At 39.9% G+C, this 27,817-nt stretch overlaps 1 protein-coding gene across 2 annotated transcripts; it reads left to right on the top strand.

The window, feature by feature from the left end:
• The first annotated feature begins 1,572 nt into the window (after window positions 1-1,572).
• txn2 (thioredoxin 2) lies at window positions 1,573-14,553 on the top strand. 2 transcript variants are annotated; one of them, NM_001008160.1, is given in 4 exon segments: window positions 1,573-1,635; window positions 5,135-5,406; window positions 6,651-6,774; window positions 13,531-14,548. In NM_001008160.1, coding segments are annotated over 3 exon segments (513 nt in total). In that variant the 5' UTR covers window positions 1,573-1,635; the 3' UTR covers window positions 13,648-14,548.
• Window positions 14,554-27,817: the final 13,264 nt, after the last annotated feature.

Here is a 27,817-nt window from a genome sequence, read left to right as displayed (position 1 = left end):
AAAGTTTGAACACATTTCTGGGGGTTGTGGGGTCCTGTTTTATGTGTTATTACAGTTTTGCTAAAAAAAAAAAAAAAAAAAAGGTGAAGTTGCCCTTTAAGCTGCAAGTCTCAGTTCCCCTAAGAGACCATTTTAGCTTATTAGTTACAATTGTATCTCAGCGCAGGTGTGGCTTTTTACCTTTCTGGGCTCTCTGCCAAAAGCCCACTTGTTTAATTAAATGTGAGAAACAATGTATCTAAGTGCAGGTGAAGCTTGTTTAGCTTTCTGGGCTCTCTGCCAAAAGCTACTTTTAATTAAATTTTTATCTTTTTTAGCTTCAGTGCAGGAGATCAAGGGAAATGAGGGACTTTTCAGTAAGAATCCAGGACTGTGGGTTGAGCTGTCAAAAGAGGGACTGTCCTGCGAAAATCGGGACAGTTGGGAGGTATGCAATAACCTTTGGGACAATAGAATTTACAGCCAGGGCCGTATCCACTCTAAAGCTGGCCATACACGCACCGATAATATCTTACGAAACCTCGTGTATGGCAAGTCGGTGAGTCAACCGATATCGCAGGATGCTGCTGATATTGGTCGACTCACCAATCGGGTGGGTTAAAAGATTTTGATCGGGCACCACAGAAGGCGCCTGAGCAAAATCTGTCTTCAGGGCTGAATTGGCAGAAGGAGGTGGAAGGAGGCAGCAGCTTCCAGGGGGTGGCAGTACACATGGTATCTTTTTCTTCTTCTTTTTTTTGTGAGTGTGGACCCCGCTGGCTTTAGACTACCCCGCTGGCACCCCTACCTGCAAATATATGGGTTGAAATCAGTGGCACAAGGGCACTTAAACCCTTTAGCACCCCGTTGCTTATTCAAATAGATAGAACTGCAAGGATATCCACATTGATGCCACTTTAAATCATTAGTTACTTATTCATCAGACCAAATAAGAAGCTATTACCCCTTTGGTGGCAATGTTCCTGCCCAGAACCGTTTCGAACCAGGCTGGCACAAATGTAGTTTATGTAGGGCATCTCTGACAATGAATGTGAACTTTTAAATCCGTGGCCCAAGGTCATTTATTTCTTTAAAACCCAGTTACTTACTCACTGACTGAACAAGAAACCAACTTCAACGCTGTAATAAATAGAGCATTAGCTAATCACATATTCACACCAGCCAAAGCTCTGTACTTCAACTGTGAAGAGCGTTTTTTATTGGTCAGCCAGAGCAGCTGAGTGATTCGGGAAGAAAGAATGATTTGCCCTTCTGAAGCTGATAAGGAAGTAATGTTTCTGTGCTGCACAAGGGCAGGCTGGTGGGAGGAGTATTACAGGAGAGAAGGAAGTGGCGAGTACTGTTTGTGGGATCACAAAGGAGAAAGTTTCTGAAGTGCATGTTAGCAACTACATGGCTGTTTATTAGCATTTGCACTAAGGCTGTACTGTTTTTATGCAGACAAATTAAAACCATAACATGAGCCAAAGACAGCAGCAGCTACGTCACAACCATGTGACTGTTATAGGCCTTTCTGCTACGGCTCCAGCCCCACCCCCAGCCCCACCCCCACTCACGCCCACTCCAGGAATTCTTCCGGTGCATGTGGAACCCTCCAGCGGTCCCTGACCAGTTCCTCCGCCTGCCTGAAGAAAGGTACTGTACTCATACAATTTCTACACAACTTTTCTACAATTTCTATAATAGGTTTGGGGGTTTTGTTGCACACTCGCTGCACACTGGCATGCACACACAACTTGGGCAAGTGCACACACAGTTTGAACATTTTGTGAGTGTTGTTTTGCCCTAAAATTGTTTTATTACCCAGTGTGACTAAATCATCACAATGATCACTTACAAATGACAGTGCAGAGCACAAGGTCAGGAGCTGTTTCTGTGTATAAATAAATGCATACTGTATTATTTTGCATTGTGCAGAAGGTGTAGTTTTCCTGTATGTTTGGTTTGTGTTTGTTAACTTACTGGTTACTTGGCTTTTACAATAACATGAAATGTAGAGTATGTGTTGTGTTTGCACTGGCCAAGGTTTCAACCATGAAAAATTGTATGCACTGTCAGTTTTAGGGTCTTTACGTGCCTCATGGTTCAGTAATCCTATGCATATTGGCTATTCAGTTATTTAGAAGACCCTTGGAAATGTATTTTGATTTATCTTTGTACCCAAGAACCAGTAGGAGAAGGTACTGTAAATTGAAAAAAGTTGAAAAAAAAAAACTAATAAACTAATAGCATTAGCAGTTTGGGAGTAGAAAGCTATATTTATCTGTTTTAAGTTCTCCATAAAGTGAAGTTTTCATAAATAAATGATCTTCTGGAGTTAATCTAGTGATTAGGATTAGGGGTGCGTAAGAGATTGCCACTTGCGTAAGAAGCACTTTTCCCCAGGGGAAAGCTATATTCTGCTCCTTGTGCCAGATCAAAATCTGGCGCAAGAAGCAGAGCACAAAGGTACTTATCACCTGGCATAGAGCAGTCTGAATGATGCACAGGTTAGGGGGTAGGATGCCTAATCAGCCTGCATCTAATAATAAATACAATTACATTGAATACACAAATCAATGTGGTTCTTAGTTATAACTATTATACAACCCGGATTCCAAAAAAGTTGGGACACTAAACAAATTGTGAATAAAAACTGAACGCAATGATGTGGAGGTGCCAACTGCTAATATTTTATTCAGAATAGAACATAAATCACGGTACAAAAGTTTCAACTGAGAAAATGTACCATTTTGAGGGAAAAATATGTTGATTCAGAATTTCATGGTGTCAACAAATCCCAAAAAAGTTGGGACAAGTAGCAATAAGAGGCTGGAAAAAGTAAATTTGAGCATAACGAAGAGCTGGAAGACCAAATAACACTAATTAGGTCAATTGGCAACATGATTGGGTATAAAAAGAGCTTCTCAGAGTGGCAGTGTCTCTCAGAAGCCAAGATGGGTAGAGGATCACCAATTCCCACAATGTTGTGCAGAAAGATAGTGGAGCAATATCAGAAAGGTGTTACCCAGCGAAAAATTGCAAAGATTTTGCATCTATCATCATCAACTGTGCATAACATCATCCGAAGATTCAGAGAATCTGGAACAATCTCTGTGCGTAAGGGTCAAGGCCGTAAAACCATACTGGATGCCCGTGATCTCCGGGCCCTTAAACGACACTGCACCACAAACAGGAATGCTACTTTAAAGGAAATCACAGAATGGGCTCAGGAATACTTCCAGAAACCATTGTCAGTGAACACAATCCACCGTGCCATCCGCCGTTGCCAGCTGAAACTCTACAGTGCAAAGAAGAAGCCATTTCTAAGCAAGATCCACAAGCTCAGGCGTTTTCACTGGGCCAGGGATCATTTAAAATGGAGTGTGGCAAAATGGAAGACTGTTCTGTGGTCAGACGAGTCACGATTCGAAGTTCTTTTTGGAAATCTGGGACGCCATGTCATCCGGACCAAAGAGGACAAGGACAACCCAAGTTGTTATCAACGCTCAGTTCAGAAGCCTGCATCTGTGATGGTATGGGGTTGCATGAGTGCGTGTGGCATGGGCAGCTTGCATGTCTGGAAAGGCAGCATCAATGCAGAAAAATATATTCAGGTTCTAGAACAACATATGCTCCCATCCAGACGTCATCTCTTTCAGGGATGACCCTGCATTTTTCAACAAGATAATGCCAGACCACATTCTGCATCAAACACAACATCATGGCTGCGTAGGAGAAGGATCTGGGTACTGAAATGGCCAGTCTGCAGTCCAGATCTTTCACCTATAGAGAACATTTGGCGCGTCATAAAGAGGAAGGTGCGACAAAGAAGGCACAAGACGATTGAACAGTTAGAGGCCTGTATTAGACAAGAATGGGAGAGCATTCCTATTCCTAAACTTGAGAAACTGGTCTCCTCGGTCCCCAGACGTCTGTTGAGTGTTGTAAGAAGAAGGGGAGATGCCACACAGTGGTGAAAATGGCCTTGTCCCAACTTTTTTGAGATTTGTTGACACCATGAAATTCTGAATCAACATATTTTTCCCTTAAAATGGTACATTTTCTCAGTTTAAACTTTTGTTCCGTGATTTATGTTCTATTCTGAATAAAATATTAGAAGTTGGCACCTCCACATCATTGCATTCAGTTTTTATTCACAATTTGTTTAGTGTCCCAACTTTTTTGGAATCCGTGTTGTATGTCTGGTGCTGTTGATATATGAACAAGTCCAATCAGATGAAGCACCAAAATATTTGGTAGCGGTGTACATAATGATATGTAACAATCATGTACAGTTAGTAATGAGAGTCCTGTTTGCACATGACATAGATGCAGGCCAATGACCTTTTAATTTAGTGAGGAATGTCCAAAATAGTTCCCATATAGGGGCACCCTATTGTGATCTTTTCTTATCCCATACTATGAAGTAAATCTGATTCAGAGCTTAAAGCCAAAGGGAAGACATTCTTTGTTTTCGTACACCTCAGCAAGTGCTACAGCCATATTTTGTGAAAGGGGAACTTATAAGATTGCATTCCCTGAGCTTTACTTGTAAAGGTGGCCTTCAAACCAATTGGGCAGCTTATCTGCCCCTGTATGGGGACCGCCGACGGGCCTACCCAACCAACATCTGGCTTAAACCTGGCTAGATCTCAGTCGGACAGGATTAATTTTTCCATTGCATCAGGGACAACGTCAGCTCATTGATGCAGTCCGTGAGCCGATGGCACCTATACCCGCTGTTTTAATTCAATTGAGAGCTAAACTATTGAATTAGCCTGATATTGGCCACCTTAGATGGGCAGATTGGGAGAAGATCTGCTGGTTTGGTAAAGTCGCCAAATAAGCAGGTCGCAAAATGTATGGCCACCTTTAGTCACTGAGGGCATGCCGAGATACTGATTCCTTTGCTGGCTATCAAACATATGAGCAGGGACTGCTGCAGCCTGGTCCATTCTTCCTATGACATTAGAAATAACTTAATCACCTCCTTCCTACCAGTACTCAGCCTGCCTACTACCAGCAGTGTATGCTGTCTTTAATATTCACATAAACTAAGGAGTGGGCATTAATGGGCAGGTCTGTGGTGCCAGTATAAATCAGAGCTGCTATGGTAAATTTCTAAATATTGTTTTGTCATTCATTCACGTAGATGGCCCAACGCCTGTTCTTGAAGCGAGTTGTTGTTCCGTCTGTGAAAAGCCTAATCGCTCCAGCACCCTCTCTCTCCACTTGCCTCTCAAATGGCATACGATCACATGGACTCAAGACCCTGACCTCCTCTAGACTACATCCCCACTGTAACTTGAGGCCCATCTCCACCTCTACTCCATGCAGAGTTACATTCAACGTCCAGGATGCAGATGACTTTCAAGAGCGTGTTGTTGGCAGTGAGACACCTGTGGTGGTGGATTTCCATGCACAGTAAGTTGGTTTAATAAGAAGGGTTAACTAATGTAATCTCTCATATGAAACCAATGGTTACAGATATGCATGTCTATATAACTTTATTTATGAAGCATACTACACAGCACTGTACAATTTCACAGTATAGAAAAGCACAGGGTAGACTTTATAATAAATGAGTCTAAATATGCTGAGATTTAATAATATTACACATGATTATCAACCAGAAAAAGGTACTCCACCAATTCATAATAAAAAAAAAAAAATTGCCTAATTAAAGAAAATGTAATTTTAGCCATCTTTCTTATTTTCATTAATTAAAACATCCAATGGTTTTAAAGTCATTTTTTTAATGTAATTTTAAAGGCAGTCTGTTCCTTGCTATTCATCCACTGCTTTTCGTAAATACATATATCATGGAAACAATGGAGCAGTAGACAGCTGTCCTCTAGCAAAGGCTCCATTTCCTACAACGAACAATTGCTGGGAGTCTCCTTCACAAGTTTATTACTCACAGAACATGCAAGGCATTGTGGGATCTGGAGTCTTGCCTCTCCCCCTAAAGTCACTGACTAAAGCTGTCCATACATGCACCGAATATCGTATGAAACCTCGTTTCGTACGATATTCGGTGCATGTATGGTAAGTCGGCGAGTCGACCGATATCGCAGGAAGCTGCTGATATCGGTCGACTCGCCGATCGGGCCAGTTAAAAGATTTTGATCGGGCGCCATAGAAGGCGCCTGAACAAAATCTGCCTTCAGCGCTGAATCGGCAGAAGGAGGTAGAAATCCTATTGTTTCTATCTCCTTATCTGCCTGTTTCAGCCCTGAAGGTTAGTGGTGGATCTGACGATCTTTCATGCGACCGATGGTCGCACGAAAGATCGCAGATCGCCACGTGTGTGGCCACCTTAACTAAGAGGTTAGAGTGCTGAAAGCAGGAAGTAAAGTTCTGCCCATTGTGTTAGACATCTGCTCACTCCAGCCTTTATAGATTACATTTTTGCCTAACTAGCTATATTGAAAACATTTTTTATTTTGCAGTCTATTTTAACCGGTTTCATTTTTACACCGAACTGTTCCTTTAAAGTTAGTTAATTGTCACTGCCCCTACAAGTTAAAAATTCACAGATTTTTTTTTTCCTCTTCAGCTTTTCTTGTGTAAATTGGTAGCTCAGTGCTCAACATGTGCTCATCATTCTATCATTGTACTTGGATAGAATTTCAATTTTATTCTTTGTTGTTGATGTTTCATGTCAGGTGGTGTGGGCCATGCAAAATTCTAGCTCCCCGATTGGAGAAGGTTGTTGCTAAGCAACAAGGAAAAGTTGTGATGGCAAAAGTGGATATAGATGACCATACTGACCTTGCTCTTGAATTTGAGGTAGGATTTCAAACAAATATATGCAAGTAAATAAAATATAAAGTTAAGATATGTGATCTGTTATGTGGAAACCCTGTATCCAGAAAACTCCCAGTTACAGGAGGGCCATCTCCCTTATACTATAAGCAAATAATTCTAATTTAAAAAAAAAAAAATGATGTCCTTTTTCTCTGTAATAATAAAACAGTACCTTGTACTTGATCCAAACTAAGCTGCATGAGTCCATATTGGTGGCAAAACACTTATTTTGGGTTTATTTAAGGTTTAACTGATTTATAGCAAACTTAAGGTATGGAGATGCAAATTACGCAAAGGTTCCTTTCCAGAAAACCCAAGCATTCTGGATAATATATCCTATACCTGAACTTTAATTACATTTCAATTTCTGCCCCAAACACATTTTATCCAATCACTAGACATTCTCACAAGCATACACACATACAAACATGCCTCCAGTACTAATCAGTCACAAAATACCCCACACACAGCCCTTTTTCTCCCTGTATCATCTCCCTATGATTTCATGTAGTTTACCCCATTTGGGAGCTATAATTTGTGTTTGGGTTACTATTTACTTGGCATTTCTATTCAGTATCTTTCTCCAATCTTAATTATTCGTTCCTTCTTAAATTTACTGAATGCCTAATGCTGAGTGGCACATGGATTGCATATGCCAGACTGCCAGTGGCGGGTGCAAAGTCCAGTTACAATCATATCCAGTCACTTTGTGGCAGATAACTGCTTGTTAGGAAAACATTCAATAAATATTGCATGAAAAGAGGATTAAAAGCTCTACCAGAATTGAAATGGTAAAATTAGGAAAGTGGGGAGAGAAGGTGAGTGCTCAGAGAAAATGTTTACAGGAAACAAAAACCAAGGGGGAAACATCAAAAGAAATAATCTAAAAAGAGAGTGTGAGAGTGAAATGGGAGAACAGAAGAAGGGGGTCAAAACAAGACCATAACAAAGAGAGCTATCAGTATTTTCCCTAATCTAAGCACAGTTTATCATGTAGATGTTGATCTCATGAACCTTAAGGGCTCTGGCACACAGGGAGATTAGTCGCCCGCGGCAAAACTCCCTGTTCGCGGGCGACTAATCTCCCCGAGTTGCCTTCCCCTGCCATCCCACCGGCGAACATGTAAGTCGCCGGCGGGATGGCAGACGCGGCGGCGCGATTTCACGCAAATCGACGAAAAAGACTTGCGAGTCTTTTTCGGCGATTTCCCGAAATCGTCCCGCTGCGTCTGCCATCCCACCGGCGACTTACATTGTCGCCGATGGGATGGCAGGGGAAGGCAACTCGGGGAGATTAGTCGCCCGCGAACAGGGAGTTTTGCCGCGGGCGACTAATTTCCCCGTGTGCCAGAGCCCTTAATTAAATGTAACAAAAAGCTTTAAGGCAATGAAAGGTAACACTTGCACAGAGTGGCATAACTAGATGTTACTGGGCCTAAAAGCAAATCAACTTTAGGGTCCTCAAAGAATCAGAAACTGCCCTGTTTTGCCAATATAAATTAAAATTGCTCATTAATTATGACCTTATGAGGCCCTTATTCTCCTGTCCCCCTGCAACTAAAAGGTCTGCATCCATTATTGCTTTGCTACTAAGTGCATATCTAAGCTAAATGAAACCATTTACATTAATTATATTTCCTAGCAGTGACATTACATATGAATTTTAATCAGTGGTTTAACTAGGGCAATGAGAGTGGAGTGGAGTAGATTCTTTGTGTGCCATACAGACCGCGGCATTCCAAAATTAAGCCCCTTGCACAAATATAAGCCACACCCACTGTTTTAATAAGCCTCACCCACCAACACTTTCTGGTTTTGCCTCTTTAAAGGAAAAGTAACGCTAAAAATTTTTAACTAAAAAATCTATTCTACCTTCCCCCAATAATTGCCCTATTCTGAAAACTATTTGTTATTTATAATGCTTTAGAAGAAAATACCTGTAAAAATCTTGGCTTCCGGTCATTTCAACAAAGATGATATGGCGACACAGGGAAAGTTTCAGGGGATATGGCCATGCAGGAAAAAGTATCGGGTGAAGTTTAACTATGCAGTGATCGATTGATCGAGTCTAGCCTGACTCCTTCCTATACAGAAGGAAGGCTAGACTCGATCAGTCGATCGCCTAGTTAAACTTCACCCGATACTTTCTCCTGCATGGCCATATCCCCTGAAACTTTCCCTGTGTCGCCATATCGCCTTTGTTGAAATGACCGGAAGCCAAGTTTTTTACAGGTATTTTCTTCTAAAGCATTATAAATAACAAATAGTTTTCAGGATAGGGCAATTATTGGGGGAGGGTAGAATAGATTTTTTAGTTAAAAATTTTTTGCGTTACTTTTCCTTTAAAGCAAAGGCATTTTACTATTTCCATGTACTGAACAGTTTAATGAACAATATGTTTAAGTGCGTGGCCTCTAGGGACCCTTATAATGAAAATGTGAATATGACTTTTCTCAGGTGGCAATTAAGCTTTTGTAAACACAGCACCCTGCCTGCATATTGTGTGTTGTGAGTTCCCCTTCAATGCCCAGTATGAAAAGTGCGAAAAATTGTATGGGCAATTATAGAATAAGAATAATGGCATACTGATTCATTCTGTCAAGCCAGTCTGCTGCCTCCCATCCCCTCTATCTTTGTGCATTGCATGGCACAGGAGCACATACATAGAGTGGATTTTGGCGCAGAAATGCAATGATATGCTTTTCACCCGAAATCTGCTCTGTGTGTGCTCTTAGGCCAACATTGTGCCTGTCAATGCACACAAAGCAAAAAGGGCAAAAAGACAGCAGCCCATGTGCCCTTAGCCTAATTGTACTGTTAAAGTCACTTGGGACGACTTTAGGGCTTATTCACACAGGTGTTTTACATACAGGCAGGTAGAACCATTTTGGTTAGAGACTCAAACTTACTTCAGTTAAATATTTAATTTCTGTGGCAGAAGCACACATGCTACAAGCATAAACGGCCTTGTGTAAGAGCCATTTGCAAGTCTATATATTCAAAGATAGACAACTTTGTCCCTTGAGCTAGTGAGCTAATAAAATATGCCTTTTCATTGTCTGCTGGTTCCTTTTAGTATTCAGTATGGCCTGAGTTGACGCATGCATCTCTTTTAGGCATTTGGGCAATTAATCTAGTAGAAGAGCCCTTGGGACATAAGTAATGATGCCAAGTTGGCTTGTTGTTATTGTGTGCTTGCCAAAATATAAAATCAACTAATAACTGTGCATGACAGTGTGGGTTCTGAACCACCTGGGCTTACTAAAAGAAAGATAGGTAATGACATGAAACTGTAGCTAGTGAGTTTCTCTAGTTATGCTCATGGGCCATGTTCTGTGAAGGCAAGCTAGTCAGTCTTGCAACTATCCCCAACTCAGAGACGGTTAAGTAACCTAAACACCACTGCAACTATCTGTAATTTACTGCTGCAGTGACTTACCTAGTCTGCCAAACACAGCCTGTCACATCATTAACCCTGTCCCTGGATGTTCCTGTAATTAACTGGGTAAGGTGGCATCCCTATAGGGACATATTTACTAAAGTGTGAATTTTCTACTCATCTAACATCAACTCAATTGTCAGGTGTCACATCACCTCTCTTTACTTAAATTGCAAGTATACTATTGGGTGAGAAATGTGATTTTTTTTTTTTTTTGCATGGCATAAATCCTACAGTATATTTTCTCCATACAAATACATTTTTAGTATCAGTGACTAATGCTGGGTTGATGCTCAATAATGTTTTATACAAATTAAATTGTAACCAATCTGAATGTTGTGACTTTCCCTGGAGCGTTTCCTCCAAAAGCCTAGCAGTCCGATCCCCTCATGCTGACCGTACAGTACAGTTTGTCTCTGTATCCTTTGGTGTGATCGTCACATTGGGGAAAATCAACCAACCAACTGGTCAATCTGGAAGTCATGGTATCAGAACAGTTTTGCTGACTGTCCCTCAGGACAGCTGTTTGATATCTTAGCCTGTGTGCCTCAGTAGGGCTATGGTAACAAAAATATGTAGAATACAGTGAAACTAATTTCCTTTTTAACTAGCTAAAATAAACGTATACAGTAAGAAAACATTGTGAAGCCAAGTGAAATATCCTATTAAGTGCATCTGTAAGTATTTGGGAAATTAGCAGTGCTAGGGAAAATATTATTCCAAAAACCGGATAAAAATGAACCATAATATTGGTATGAAAAATAATATATTTCTGTCATGCTTGATAATGTTGTTTTGGAAGTATAGCATTTCACATCCAGCTGAACCCTTGCGGGATAGCTGCATTCATGCTGTATTAGCTGCTTATGTGTATAAAGGGTATGGGTTACTAGAACATTGCTGATATGATATAGAGCAGGCATCCCCAACCTTTTATACCCATGAGCCACATTCAAATGGAAAAAGTATTGGGGAGCAACACAAGCATGGGGGTGCAACTAAGAACTATTTGGTAGCCCATATGTAGACTGGTAGCCTATAGAAGGCTCTGTTTGGCTTTACACTGGCTTTTTATGCAACCAAAACTTGCCTCCTAACCAGAAATTCAAAAATGAGCCCCTACTTTGAGGACACTGGGAGCAACATCCAAAGGGTTGGGGAGCAACACATTGATCTGATATCATTGATATAGCGATTACTGCCCACCTCACTAATAGGGCCTAACTGGGCTACGTTGTCTTTCCTTTTTCCAGGTTCCCATGAGCAAAAGTCTGTTTGTTTGCTTGCACACCAGGGCAAATAACTGAATAAGCTATTCCTACAAGCAGATAGTTCTATTTATTACAATTACAAATTGTCCCTAGTATGTGCAATAGGGGGAGCTCCTCACACATTCAGAACATCACACTCTTCCTTATCACCTTGGGGGATGAGGCCGCCCCTTGGAATTGTGTTGCGAAATTAGCCGTTTAAATTCCTTTGCTTAACCCTTTCCTCTTGTATGTCTGCCCTGTAAAAATAAATGTAAAATAATCAACAAACAGAAAACTCACCTAGCCTTGATGGTGAATAAACGTTGCAGCTATAAATGCAGTTTTATTTATTGCTCAAACCAGGTGATCAGCTATTTACATTTTCTGTGAATAATCACAGATGGGGAGTTTTGTCTCCAGCGTTTTGTAGTGGCGACCAAATTTCAACAAATTCTTGGCCATTTTAGGTTGTAAGAATTGCTGCAGGTAAAACACTTAAATCTCGTAATCACATTAAAATGCATTTTTTAGTTCCAGATAAAGGTGTGGAGTAGTATGCACACAAGCATGTGTTACATGTATGCAGACAATCATGCAGTGTAGGTTTATACTGAAGTCCATAAATCTAAATTTCCTTATTGTACTTTGCCCTCAAGAGCAGGCATAGAAGGGGTTAAAGCATATAAATAACACACTGTGTTCCAGCTTCCTCCTGGTTTGCTACTGCATTTCTGGGACAGACATACAGATTTACTACAGACAGCTACCACTTGTGATGTTCCTACTGAGGAAATGTGCAGTACAGGTCAGCAGCCTACTGCGTTATGGGTGGGTCAGCAATGCTGGTACAAAGCGCAAAGTGGTTTAACTGTGGCATAAATGTATACTAGCCTTACTAAATTTAGATGGGTACTTTCCCTTTAATGGGAGGGGTTTTAGGTATTTAGCTAGTACAGTTTGTTTTCATAACTAAGCTGTGTCAGTGCCCCCTGTGAGCAAACAGAATCAGATATTCATGCCTGTTGTTTGTCTTGCTGGGGATTTGACAGTGACATACAAAGCACTAGCTAACTAGTAGGACATTCAACCCTTGAATTGCTGCTTTTGCCTTTACGTGTTTTAAGTGACTGTTATGAACCCTAAAACAGTAACTTTTACATTACAGTAAGGAGTATTGGTCACAAAGATTGTGCATTCTGCTGTATCCTGACATAACAGTGACAACAAGCTTTTTCTAATAACTAAAGGGGATATAAACTTTCCCTAATCCCATGTTTATCTGTTCAAAATAAGCACCCCAAACTTAATTATAAATGCATGGGAATTGTGCAGTTTCTTTTTATCTCATTCTCATTAACTATAATACAAGGAAGCCATACAGTTTAAACGGATTCTGTCATGGTTTTTTATGGTGTAGTTTTTATTACTATATTACACAGTTCATATTACATATAATTAATTCTTCCATGTAAAATGTTATTCTTGAACCAATAAATGTATTTTTTTGTTGTAATATTGGTGTGTAGGTGCCATCTCAGTTCATGGTGCCTGAGTCTGAGCTTTCAGAAGGAGCCAGTGCTACACATTAGAACAGCTTTCAGATAACCTATTGTTTCTCCTATTCCCATGTAACTGGAGGAGTCCCAAGCTGGACTTGGATTTCTTATATTGCGTGAAATACTGATATATACCACTAGGTGGTATATAACTGCTATCTTGCTACCTGCCCATTGTTCTGCTGATCGTCTGCTGGGGGGGAAAGGGAGGGGGGTGATATCACTCCAGGTATAGGTATATGCACCTTCCCAAATTGTGGTGAGCAGCCAGCACGCTCTAATTGCATGCATGGACCCTAGGGAACCCTAACATTACCAGCAGTCTGGACCTGGCAGTACTTCTGAACCTAGTGATCACACAATGTAATTATTGGCACTTGACATGGCATGTTGGCACAAATTAACTGCAGTCATGCCTTCATTACACCAGATTTTGCAGACAGTTTGTAAATAGAGGCCACAGTGTCTCACAGTCTATCTGTCTTTTCAGGTCTCTGCTGTGCCCACGGTCCTGGCCATAAAAAATGGAGATGTTGTGGATAAGTTTGTGGGACTGAAGGATGAAGATCAGCTTGACGCTTTCCTGAAGAAACTCATTGGACCATAGTCAGAGCCTCTCTGTCTTTATCTGAAACTGTGATCCCAAGGCTGGCGAGTTCAACTCCTGGCTGCCTACCTAAGTTCAGCCTCTACCTTGTTACCTCTTGTCTGCAATGAATGCTTTGCAATATTTTGTGTAATGAAGGGAGAAGGATAAGTTTGTCATTTTCTTGAATGGACATGGCTTTTGTGCTTACATTAATAGCACTTCTGCCCTATCCCACTCCTGCTTTATAATTTCTTTTCTCCCGGTTACTGTGAACCCAAATGTATTTAATATAGGAGAAATATGTCACTATGGCTTCCTAATATCTACTTTTATGTGTTTGTTTTGTTTGAATTCTTGGATTTTAGGTACAAGTCACTTCTTTGAACTCACTGGAAGTCCATTTACTGTATCCTGTTGAAGAGTGGGTCAGAAAAGATATTAACCCGCACCTGACACCATTTACAACCCAACCAACTAAAAGTGTCAGATTTTTTTTTATATCAATCTCAAACTCTGTGGCTGTGTCACCAAGGGAAAGGTGACAAGTGGTTTAAGGCTTTACTGGAATCTGGACTCTCCCTGTACCATAACCTGCAGAAGTGACACTTGCTTTGCCACTCAATACGCCCAACTCGAGATCACTACCCTGCCCAAACTCTTCAGAGGCACTTTCTACCAACTATGCAGGATAGTAATGTTACTGTGATGCATTGAGTATATAGCCAATATATATATACACATATGATTTTAATCTAATATTTAAGAAATGAATGTATGTTCTTTCTTTGCAGAGAGTTTGCTTGGTGTGAACACAGATAAAATTAGCAAATTATATTCTCAGTAAACCAAGTTAGGACTCCAGCAAATGTAGAAATAAAAATGGAAAGAGTGGTCAGTTTTCACTCTGCCTCTCTAATTACACAATTTGTTTTTAGTGTTTTCTGTTGACTGGTCTCTGCTCTACTAAAAGTACAAAATCTGACATGCTCAGTTCAAAGGGAATTTTAAAGGTCTAATACCACTAGGAAATAAAAGTGAAATTCTTCACTTCACTTCTCTTCAGGATTTCCCAAATGCTACAGACCAGCTGGGGGTTTGTTTAAGCAAAAGATAAAAGATGTTGGCAGACATGAGATCTGAAAATGTTAAAAATGTAGCTTTAACTTAAAATAGAATATTGAAACTTGTCCAGGATAGAATCATATCAGTCCCTATCCCAATCATTGTGTGATAGTTCTGGTCATTTGACATTAAAATAAAATAGCTGCAATATGAAGTAGAATTGTTAAAATGAAGAGGTGCACATGCAAACGCTCCTTTGCCACTGAATGTGCTAAATGCTATGTTCCAGCAGGCATTTAGAGCTCCAGCCAGCTATGCAGTGACACATGTAAATGTAGTAAAGCAGTGGGGTTAAAATGTGTCCTATTCACTGCCCCACTGTGAGTTCTGCCACGGCGTGCCTCCCCTTTATTCTCTGCTAATACACTTCTATGTTTCTCATAAGGCTACATGAAGTCACTATTTTGACTATTGAAAGTGGCACATACACACTCCATGTACTGTTTGGGCGATAAAAAGCAATGATTGTGACTAGCCATCATAAGCCTGAGCAGCTTGGAAGATGAATAAAAAAGGCCCTGGGTGAGCAGATGAACAGTTTTGGATATCATTTGTCAATGTTTGTTTTGGGCATGCACCCAGCTTCAGTAGCACAGCACATGGAATTACAGAACAAATGGCAGTGCAGCACTTACAGAAAAAGGATGGTGCCTGGTGCCTCAGTATGTGTGTCCTGAGCAGGAGCAAACTTCCACACACGGGGACTAATCTCCCCGCAATGCCATCCCACCGGCTAGAATGTAAATCGGCGGTGGGATGGCCTAAGTGGTGCCGCGGTTTGTCGAAGTTGCCTTGCAAGGAAACTGTTGGCAAATCGCAGAGCCGCGATAAGATATACGTTTCCTGTCTATGTTCCTTGGGAATTGACTCTGCAACAGCACAATATATATATTTTCTGGAATTTACTGATGAACAGACTTAGGATACTTGGTTCACTGTAACACAGGTCTCTGCTTTATTTTGCTTCTTGTACGTCATATGACATGGCAACACTGTAAAGAGACATCACGGCTATATTAGTATCTTGCCAATTTACTCCAGCTGGCTTCTTCCCTTGTACATTTAAGGCCTGTCTAGCACCTGCAGGATGTTGCTTCTCTTCTCGCAGGCTAAAAAGGAAACTGATGAAGTCATGTATTGTACAAATATGTCCCCTCCTCTGACAGACAGGGCAGGATGGCAGTCTTTACCCTCTAAATCAGAGGCATGAAACATAGAGCTTTCCATCTGATGCAATACAACCCTTTAATGAGCTGGGACCTGTTTTCAGTGCACCTTTTTTTTTAAATCACGGTTTCTCGGGTGTAAAGAAGTAGAACTTTGTTTTTTAGAGAATGGAGAAGGGCTCAGAGAGCCAAGTGATGGCCCACTTCCTTTACCATTGCCCATCTTGGTTTAATTGTGTCTATGGCTTTAAAACAATAGCCTGCATGTATTCCTGGGAATTGTGTTTCTGTAACTGTACAGTGTATGTGACTAGGCTGCTTTTCTCAATTTGGCATCTCTGACTTTTCTAGATCTGTTTTTACTGATGCTACAAGATATTATATATAAAGCATAACACTCATGCGGCCTCATTTACTGTGGGCGGGAGCAGCAGTAGGTATTACCTATAGCCATTGCTCCGATACACAAGGCATAAAATGCAGTGTGACCCTGTATTTTGCACCTGCAATTAAACAAGGCCCAGTGCCAAAAGTTTCTAATGCTGTATGGCAATCAGCTAGAGATTATGCTAAGGCACCCTACCCATACTATTTGGCAAAACTGGGATTAAGGGAATTTCCTCAATGCAACTGCAAGGTTAGGGAAATCCGTGACAGATAATACTCTGTTGTCTCAGTTTAGAATATGCGTTTACATTAAAGAGCCTTTCAGAAAGCCAGAGTCCATTAATGGGTAATAACTGCTGGACTTTCTGCTGCCAGACTAAATATGCTAAATGTTTTTACTAAATGGAGAGGGTTATTCTTTCCCTATCTCTTGCTTTAATGGCACTAGCTATATTGTACACTCATTAAATATACATTTTCCTTCTCTAACTACAGAGAGAATATGATCATTTGGTGCTTTGAAATATAAAGAATCACTTAGATGAAACTGATCTAACATTGCATAACATGACGTAAGAAGCCTGTATACCTTCCTAAATACTAGAGGGCTCATTTCCTAATACTAGCAAAAATTAGGCACAGGATGACACCAATTAAAAAGCCTTTTTGCACAGTACTGGGTGTAGGCAAGATTCAGAATGACAGAGAACTCATTTCTACAGCCCCAAAGTCAAATGGGACACTTGGCTTTGCACATGGTTATGTTTGACTTGTTATGCATGGTTATGTTTGACTGGATATAAATGGTTATGCATGGTTATGTTTGACTGGATATAAATGTTTATGCATGGTTATGTTAGACTGGATATAAATGGTTATGCATGGTTATGTTAGACTGGATATTAATGGTTATGCATGGTTATGTTAGATTGGATATAAATGGTTATGCATGGTTATGTTAGATTGGATATAAATGGTTATGCATGGTTATGTTTGACTGGATATAAATGGTTATGCATGGTTATGTTTGACTGGATATAAATGGTTATGCATGGTTATGTTAGACTGGATATAAATGGTTATGCATGATTATGTTAGACTGGATATAAATGGTTATGCATGGTTATGTTAGACTTGGATATAAATGGTTATGCATGATTATGTTAGACTGGATATAAATGGTTATGCATGGTTATGTTAGACTGGATATAAATGGTTATGCATGGTTATGTTAGACTGGATATAAATGGTTATGCATGGTTATGTTAGATTGGATATAAATGGTTATGCATGATTATGTTAGACTGGATATAAATGGTTATGCATGATTATGTTATACTGGATATAAATGGTTATGCATGATTATGTTAGACTGGATATAAATGGTTATGCATGATTATGTTAGACTGGATATAAATGGTTATGCATGATTATGTTAGACTGGATATAAATGGTTATGCATGATTATGTTAGACTGGATATAAATGGTTATGCATGATTATGTTAGACTGGATATAAATGGTTATGCATGATTATGTTAGACTGGATATAAATGGTTATGCATGATTATGTTAGACTGGATATAAATGGTTATGCATGGTTATGTTAGATTGGATATAAATGGTTATGCATGGTTATGTTAGACTGGATATTAATGGTTATGCATGGTTATGTTAGACTGGATATAAATGGTGGTTATGCATGGTTATGTTGACTTGTATACATCTGCTTGCCCTTAACAAATCCATGGTCCCAACAAATAGTTCTTGTGCTTGCCTTTACTGTGTTTTTCTTTGCCGCAATGGGTTTTAATCGTGGCAACAAATTGTCCCATCTGCAACAACAGCTTAGGCACTGATGAAAATAAGTAAATAACTAGATAAGCAGAACATATTCAAGATTTGAATTTAATGCAGAACTGGAATATATATATATATATATATAATATAATTTTGCCCTTTTACATCTTTTCCCTTGAGTGACCATTTTGTGATGGTCTATGTGCTGTTTTAGAGATCACATTACAGGAAATAATGCAGCTTTTACTGTAAGAGGACGTAGTGTGGGAGGCAGAACTTTGTCTATTCATTGGTTGCTGTGGCCTAGCATGTATGTGTGCCTTGGCTTGTTTGTGTGCTCTGTGAATCATAGGATATTTTTATGAAAATAGTTTATTTAGATAAAGCAGGCTTTTACATATAAGCTGCTTTACATGATATATTTTATAGAGACCTACATTGTTTGGGGATATAGTTTTCCTTTAAGTCACTTACCCTCTGTCATTAAAAAACACTAATAAATATGTTGCTTCAGGCAATGGAAAGTCATATGAAAGAAATTACAGGAGAGTAATACATGTGATGAAGCAATACATGATAGAAGCCCAGCAGGAGGTGCATGCTAGTGCTTATGATTGCACTCATATGTAACCTGAAAGCTTTCCACTGAGTTTAACAAAATAAGGGCGGTCGTATGGGACCATTGGATATTTCCATGCCTGGAGACAGAGTACTGAGCAGTAAGTGCTGAGAAGGAGGCAGGAGAGGGGGAAAAAATATGGATTGTATGTTATGGGCAGATGTGTAGGTGTGTGCTGAGCTTGATGGGAAGTGCAAAGCACATGGGGTGTGAAAGAACAAATAAAGTCTAAGGGGGGAATCTAATAAAAGTTATTAACTGAAAAATATGTGCAGTGCAAACAATTTTTCCTTTGTGTGAATTTAATATAGGCTTTGCAGATGGGCAGAGGTATTTGGCAACACATCCACCAGTGGGGAAAAAAAAACAAAATAGTTTGTATGTAGAGAAATCTTCTTACTGATAAAGTCTTTGTATTATATAGTACAAAAAGAAAAATCGATTGTGTTCTCCAAATAGAGTCAATAATACTGTTAACTTTAAAAGCACATTCCTAAAAACCGTGGCTTCCGGCTATGGGCATGTCAAGTGCAAATACAAAAAAAGGAAGTCACTCACGTTTCAACTGGTGCGAAATGTGGGGAATGCGTGAGGCTCCTGGAACGTCTATCTGTCTCACTGATTACTCCAATAAGTCTTTGTTTTATATAAGCAGATCCTAAAGTTCACAGTGTAATAATGGTAAGATAAAGAATATAACAATGTGGGATGAGAAGTTTGGTTTTTATTTATGCAGTTCTGTATCACTTTTATTAGATTTCCCTGTAGAAGTCTTCAGAAGGAAAGGCTAATAAAGAGTTAATTTCAAGCCGCAGGCATACCTTCAGTTCTCTCAATAGTGCCCTTAAGTCTCCCCATATTTGTCCCATTCAGATGATCAGAAGCCTCATAGGAAAAAAATACGCTGAGCTGTGTAAAGAAAGTTCCCATAATACCTTGCTCCTGCACCGAGACCAATGTACATGCTCAGTGTGTAAGACTATGAGGAAGCTTTCTGCTGATTGGCTCAGATCCACATTCCTAAAGGGGGGAATTAGTTCTTAGCATTCTTGTGGGAGGGGGAAGCATGAGAGGGGAGAGCTGTGTGTCTCTGGCACAGGAAAACCGAGACAACAAATCTTTTGACAGAGGACTCAGTGTAGTGTTTCTGTGAGTGCTTATGGCTGTATTTACATAGACCTTTCTGATAAAGCTTACTTAGTTTTTACCTTTCTTCCTTCTTTAATAATTATAGGGTTTCTCTACACTTTATCATCTAAAGTCATATTGCACAAATAATGTTCTCGGTGTCAGAATAAGGTTTTTCAGCCAAATCCAAGTGTCTGGCCGAACCAAATGCCTAAAATCATGTGACTTTTGGTTATGCAAACACAAAAGTAAAATTTTAAACGCACTTCTATGTAATACTTCAAACCCCTAATTTCCATATGCAAATTTGGATTCTGTTTGGTATTCGGCCGAAGGATTTGGGGTTTTAAATGATAAAAATCAGTCTGTACTCACTGCAAATGTGAGATGTGAGACACAGAAGGCTGGAAATTGTATGGTATGTAGTGATGTTTACATATGTGTTTCAGTAAGAAGAAGCAGCAGAAGTAGAAGCAGCTGTGTCTACATGTGGAACCTGCATTTTTTATTACTTTTTCTAGCAACAGGAGGGGAGAATCCAGGTGAGGCACCCTTGCTGTACCTTTAAAGTAACAGAAATGTATTAATTTACTCAACAAATATCTAAAATATTCTGCCCATCCAAGCATATACTGCTCTGCCATCAATGTCCAAGTTATTCTGGGACTCTGCCTGCATCTCCCCTATTGTTCATGGGAGCAGGCCTAGTTCACTACAGCAGACGCTCTCCTAACATAGGTAGGTAGCAAAGCTCAGCTCATCACAAAGCAGAGTACACCTACTGTAACCACCTCTGGGCAAACCTTGTTAATCTTGCTTCTTGACCCTGAAATTAATAAAAGGGCCCATGAATTAAGCAGGTAAACTGCATTTTCCCTCTATCCACAATTTTTGCAGTATCTAAGTATACTTTAATGCAGATGTCCCCAACCCTTTTTTCCTCGTGAGCCACATTCAAATGTAAAAAGAGTTGGGGAGCAACACAAGCATAAAAATATTTCTGGGGGTGCCAAATATAGGCTGTTATTGGCTATTTGGTAGTCGCTATGAGGACTGGCAGCCTACAGTAGATTCTGTTTGGCAATACACCTGGTTTTTATGCAACCAAACTGTACCTCCAAGCCAAGAATTCAAAAATAAGCACCTGTTTTGAGGCCACTGGGAGCAACATCCAAGGGGTTGGGGAGCAACATGTTGCTCACAAGCCACTGGTTGGGGATCACTGCTTTAATGGATGCCAGTGACAGAACATGCAGGGAACTGAGAGACTGCAATATACAGGTATAGGACCCATTATCCAGAATGCACGGGACCAAGGGTATTCCGGATAAGGGGTTTTTCCGTAATTTGGATCTCCATACATTATGTCTATTAAAAAATCAATAAAACATTAATTAAACCCAATAGGATTGTTTTGCATCCAATAAGGATTATTTATATCTTAGTTGGGATCAATTACAAGACACTGTTTTAATACTACAAAGAAAAAAGAAATCAGTTTTAAAATTTGGAAATAATTGATTACAATGGAGTCTATGGGAGACAGGCTTTCAGTAATTCGGAGCTTTCTGGATAATGGGTTTCCGGATAAAGGGTCCCATACCTGTACTGTGTTACCTATACATTTAACCTGGTTAAGTTATCTATGAAAATATAATTTTTCTAAAGAAAGAATTGGTTATAATAGCCGTAAAAGCACTTTGTGCTAGGGATAACTGTTATCAGCACTTTTTATTTATTCCTGACTTCTAAAAAGCTGCAAAATTGTGCTTTCCTGTCACCATCACTGATATCTACCACAGCACTATTATTACAATCCCATCTTCTATATTATTGAGTATATGCACTGGTTAAATGCATAGTTATGGTCTAGTTTGCTATGTGACTAATGAGCGTAGAAGCTGTTTGACAAGCAGTACATAAAGTTTTATAACATTACATGATGGGATTGATAATTGCAGATCAACATACCTTCCAGATCATTCCATAAAGGTATAAGCTTAGGCCTAGGCAGCCACACAGGACAATATATGGTATGTATGTAAAACTTTATGTATAAAGCGCTACAAGGGTATGCAGCGTTGTACAATCTTACCATATACACAATTACACACAGGGAGGAAAAGTATTATAATACATACAAAAAATAAGTATACTGTACATACACAGAGATAAAGGGGCAGATGTAGCAAAATGCGAGTTTAATGCTTAATACATAAAAACTCACCCATGTTTTATTCGTTCTAATGGGATTTTAAGAAGCATATTTATTAATTTGTGATCTCTAACGTTCACCAATCAATATATAAACTTCTTAAAATCTGATAGAATAAAAAGTACATGGGTGAGTTTTTGTGTATTAATCTCTCACATTTTGATACATCTGCCCCAAAGTGCCATGTGGTATGAGACACAGCAGGAAGGAGGTTTCTTCCCCATAGATCTTACAGTATAAATAACTGGTGCATTAAATATGGTATTTAATTGCTAAACGTTGTTACTATTTTTTTTAGCTTAAAGTGTATTTTTCTATATATGTTTCCATAGCTATAATAAACTGGAGTATTTCGCCACAATACATCAGACCACTGTCAGACTGAACCTCCCAGGTCCCACCAGAGAACCTGGCATTTAAATCCAACCAGCAGTCTTCCTTCTGTATATTCTCTTGTAATGCACAATTCTTTCTTTTAGTTATTAGCTAGGTATTATTAAATATCAAACTATGAGCATGCATTAAAAAGGAGGTATTACTTTATAAATGCTGATAACTGGGACAGCCCCAACTAATATTTCACACAGGCCTTTGGCCAGCTCTTGTTATGAGCAATTTGTTTTGAATCTTTTGTTTGTGTTGTTTACATATAACACATTTTGTATTACAAGAATGTTGGGCGTTTAAAACATACAAACTCCTGGGGGTTCAGCTGTAGTTTAATTTTCTTCTCCATGTCATATTGTTTGTTTTAATGGTATTACAATAACTCTGGCACACTCTTAGCCTGCAAAATCAGCGGGGGGTGAGAACAGATAGAGTATAGGAATTGGGTTAAAGGGTATCTATTAAAGAGAAAGGCTCCCTGTGTTTCAGTTTGGATTCCAGTGAATTGTTTTCCTTTCCGTTTTACAATAGTCTTCCTCAGACTGGGAGTTTACTTTCTGATTATCTGCTCTCAGTGACAGCCTGTCAGATAAGTTCTTCCCACGCTGCTCACTGCTCAGTATAGAGCACTTCCATGCCTGCATTTATACGTATGGCAGTGAAATAGAAGTTAGGACCAGTAGACATTTTAGTAAACTATACAACTGCCAGTGGTGAATGCCCCCCTTATAGGAGAAGGAAAGGTGGAATCACTGGGGGTGCCAAAATGTTATACTGCCCCCCCCCCTCCCAGTGATTGTATTCACTTACCTGATACCCCGGGTCGGTGCTCCTTTTAGCGAAAAAACACACCAGCCCAGGGTACATGCAGGACAGAGATCCTCTTCCATCTTCCTTTCTTCACGGCCGTAGAGTGCAAAGCCGCACTTTAACAAAAAAGTCAGCTTTTTGACTCTACTGCGCATGCATGGCCCCAGGATAGCAGCGAAAGGAGAATAAAGGAAAAGGATCACTCGCCTGCATGTACCCCGGGCAGGTACAATTTTCTGCTAATAGGAGCACCAGCCCGGGGTATCAGGTAATTGATCTTAATCACTGGGGGGTTGCCTAACGTTTTGGCACCCACCTTTTCTTCTCTTTTATGTAACAAACCTTATTGCTACATCCTCTTCAAAAAGAACCCTAAGCTCCCTATATACAAGCACCCCTGCCTATAGAGTTTATTATCACATTACATTGCTTATTTTTCTACCTTGTAGAGGTGTTCCCTTAAAATTCACTACTTCAGCAGGGCCGTACACTATTTATTTCCTACCAGCTCCCTAAGGTCACCGGATCACTTGAAAAATCTTGAGAAAACCAATGGGTAGGCTGTTACTTTGGCCCCAAACACAGGCCTATAAACCTAGAAATGCTGAGCTGGCAACTTACATATGGCCAGTTTAAATCCCCCCATGTCATACTGTTGTGTGTGGGTATCAGCTATTACTGCTCCATTAGATTGTTATCCCTCTTGGGCAGGGCCCATATTACCTACTGTCATGGGTTGTAAATTGCTCTTAAAGGAGAATGCAAGTCAAAATGTAAAAAGCATTCTGCCCAATAATCCTCCTATTATTTAGTAAAAACGCCACACTTTTGGCTCACCTAATCAAATATTTACTCACTCACACTTACTTCACATTTTCTAGAACAGGCAGCCATCTCTAAAAAGGTATTCTCCCTTCCTTTCCCTCCTTGCTTCATACTGCACATGTGTTTCATTCCCTCCCCCCCTCCCCTCTGCCAGATCCGCTTCTGATTGGCTGGTGGGCATGTGTAGCTCAGAACAGGAGACAGGATCAAGTTACACACATGCTCTGAGAATAGGAAGGCTGCCGCTGGCAGCCTACAGGAAGGGGAGAGAGATTTCAGTGATGTCACTGTAGGCTTCACACTGCTGTAGGCTGCCAGCACCATATCTCAGAGAAGCAAGCAGGGATCTGGGAATTTAGATATGCAGTAAGTACTTAAAAAGAATGCCTTTAGACTTACTTTTAATTTATATTAACCTTTCCTTGTCCTTTAAATACAGTTACCTGCAGAACTGTGGAATATGCTAGTACTAGGCACAAAGAAATGAGAGGTTTTTCACCCCTGTGCAGTTTTTTGCTTGAGTTGTGGAAATCCGAATATGTCTTATCTTATATATTATAGCTATAGCTCATGTATTGTACAGAGAGATACAGTAAAAGTTTAAAGGAAAACTATACCCCCCCAAATAAATACTTAACCAACAGATATTTTATATCATATTATGTGGCCTATTAAAGAATCTTACCAAACAGTAAATATTGGTGTTTTACATCTTTTCTGTTGAGCCACCATTTAGTGATGGGCTGTGTGTTCCCTCAGAGATCAGCTGACAGGAAATAATGCAGCTCTAACTGTAACAGGAAGTAGTGTGGGAGCAAAAGGCAGAACGCTGTCCATTAATTGGTTGATCAGCAGAGATTCTGGGCCTCGTTGCTGCCCCCTCTCTCCAGCTCTGAGCTTACAATTTAACTTCGGAGCCAACCTTAGGGTTATTCAACCAGCTTGCCCATGTTCTGCTTGGTTGGATATCATGTGACTCACACATCCACAAGCATGGCCTGAACAAATGTTTTATGTATGGTCATTGTAACAGACTCTGAATCTTTCTCTCGAAATCCAGCTGGTCTTGCAGCAATATACTGGCAACCGCAGTTTGCATAACAGTTTAACTTGCAATAATCAGAGACATTATCTACATATTTCATAATTTGCTGCATTGTGATCTTATTATCAGCTTTGTTATACAAACATCTGCATCAGGTTTCCTTTTTCTGCTTCTCTGTTAGCCACGTGCACTGCAGAAAATCTTTTATACATTTTGACTCTGAAAGCATCACTGACTGTAAAAAATAACTGACACGCTGTGACAATATATTGGTCCAGGGTGTGGTGTATATATGTTTTTTCTTGCACATGCAGAATAGTAAAAAAATTACCTTTGGTGCATGTCACAGCTTGTCGCTGAAGCAGATTCCTAATATGATTAATATTTTTATTGTTATTATTATTATTATTATTATTAATAACATGTATTTATAAAGCGCCAACATATTCTGCAGACCTGTACAATACATTGGTGCATACTCTGTACATACAGAATTACATATAAGGCAACCAATAACCAATACAGGAGGTGAAAAGGCCCCTACCCAAAAGAGCTTACGATCTAAAAGGAGAAGGGGTTGAGATACAAGGAGTAGGAATGGACAAGATCGGTAAGTAAGCAACACTGAAGTCAGTGTCGGACTGGCCCACCAGGATACATGGTCATTCATTATTTCTGTATGGGAACAAGGAAGCTTGATGGATGGAAGAATAGAGTATAGTATGTAGAGAAAAGAGACTAGGATAAAAAAAGAGTTTGAGGGAGGAGAGGAGAAATTAAGAGAGTGGGCCATTGTCCAGGGTTTTCTGGTGGGCCCCTGTCTTCTCAGTCCGACACTGACTGAAGTTATGCTGTAATAAATTAGGGTAATCTTCTCTAAAGGAATAGAGAAACATTAAAGGAGAAGGAAAGAGTTTAAATCTCGACCCCATCAATGCAAAGTCCTGTAGCTGATAGCTATGTTTTTTTACCTTTATATGCTGTATATTCTCTGCACTGGCCAATTAAACTAAGCACTATATATCTCTTATTGCGGCTGCCATGTTGGATATTTAAATTAGTCCAACATGGCACCGCTTAACCTAATGCGCCTGCGCAAATCTCCTTTCTCTCCCTAGATGCGAGCGTGATGTGCTGTACTGTGCAGAGGGTCTGTGGGAAGGGGCACGCTCCTGCTTGTGCGCGCTCAAAGAAGATGTAGATGCGCATGCACCGCCTAAAGAGCCGGTCTTAGTGTCTGTGCAGGAGAGATGCATTATGGGAATCCTCTTTACCCAGCTCAGCGTTTTTTCTTCCTGTTTGGCTTCTGATCATCTGAACGATTGAAATATGGGGAGACTTAAGGGCACTATTGAGACAACTGAAGGTATGCCTGCAGCTTGAGATTAACTCTTTAGTAGCCTTTCCTTCTCATTTAAACATTTAAGAACTCTTTTAATGGCAGAGAAAGTCGGACAGGCTGTGGGAGTAAATTTCAGAGACAGGGTGCAGCCCTTGCAAAGTCTTGAATGTGAGTGTAATGTACTTGGATGTGGTAATACTACCTTAAATTCTACCTCTCTATGGGCTCTGGCACACGGGAAGATTAGCCGCCCGCAACAAATCTCCTTGTTCGCAGGCGACTAATCTCCCTGAAATGCCATCCCACTGGCAAAAATGTAAATCGCCGATGGGATAGCATACGCGGCGGCGCAATTTCCTCTCAAGGCAACTTCCACGATTTCACTGAAATCGCGCCGCCGCATTGCGGGGAGATTAGTCGCCCGTGAACATGGAGATTTGTTGCGGGCGACTAATCTCCCCATGTGCCAGAGCCCTAAGACAACTAGTTCTGTTGACATAATGATCTCTCATTTCTGATGTCACATACCAGCCCCAGCCCAGCAATGAATTTGGTAGCCCCTTAGCATTAATCAAGTAACGCTGGAGTAGTTCTACCTTTTTTATTTATCCACAGATATGTGGGGTGTATACAATACAAACTGTGCTTTTCTTTTGCTTTATCAGAGTCACAAAGCAGAATCTCTTCAACAATATCTGTTTAAGCCTTCAAAATGGGAAATGAAATACAGAAGTTGCTCATAGCTTATTATCACACAGGGTAATGTTCGGCAACCACAAGTCTGCTGTTTGGTACAGCTGCGTACACTGGGTTTGCATTTGCAGTACATTTCTCACAGGCTGTGTTTATAAAATAATAACACAATGCAAAGTCCTCCAGTCATGCTCTGACCTAAATGATTTCAACTTTCTTGGGGTTGTGGGTAATCTTTATTTGGAAGGCATATAACTTATTACAATTGTATAAAGTGGCAATTTCTGTTTAAACTGTTTGATAATGAGCTATTATTAGTACAGGTATGTGACCTGTAATACAGAATGCTCAGGACCTGGGGTTTTCTGGATAAGGGATCTTTCAATCTCCATAGCTTATGTCTGCTAAAAATCATTTAAATATTAAATAAACCCAATAGGCTTGATTTGCATCCAATAAGGATTAACTATATCTTAGCTGGATCAAGTACAGGTACTGTTTTATAATTACAGAGACAAAGGAAATCATTTTTAAAAATTAGAAATATTTATTTGCTTATAATGGAGTCTATGGGAGATGGCCTTTCCGTAATTTGGAACTTTCTGGATAATGGGTTTCCGGATAAGGGATCCCATACTTGTATAATCATT

Source organism: Xenopus tropicalis, chromosome 4 (assembly GCF_000004195.4).
Source record: "Xenopus tropicalis strain Nigerian chromosome 4, UCB_Xtro_10.0, whole genome shotgun sequence".
Classification (NCBI taxonomy): Eukaryota; Metazoa; Chordata; class Amphibia; order Anura; family Pipidae; genus Xenopus; species Xenopus tropicalis.
The sequence above is the reverse complement of the archived record's forward strand: the minus strand, read 5'-3'. Positions and strand labels throughout refer to the sequence as shown.

What these genes read in the sequence shown, in the direction of transcription:
- txn2 (XM_012960964.2), top strand. Translation starts at nt 5,135, where the DNA reads ATGGCCCAACGCCTGTTCTTGAAGCGAGTTGTTGTTCCGTCTGTGAAA. An exon ending in GTGGTGGATTTCCATGCACA is followed by an intron (nt 5,407 to 6,650) that starts GTAAGTTGGTTT and finishes GTTTCATGTCAG; the next exon opens with GTGGTGTGGGCCATGCAAAA. An exon ending in ACCTTGCTCTTGAATTTGAG is followed by an intron (nt 6,775 to 13,530) that starts GTAGGATTTCAA and finishes CTGTCTTTTCAG; the next exon opens with GTCTCTGCTGTGCCCACGGT.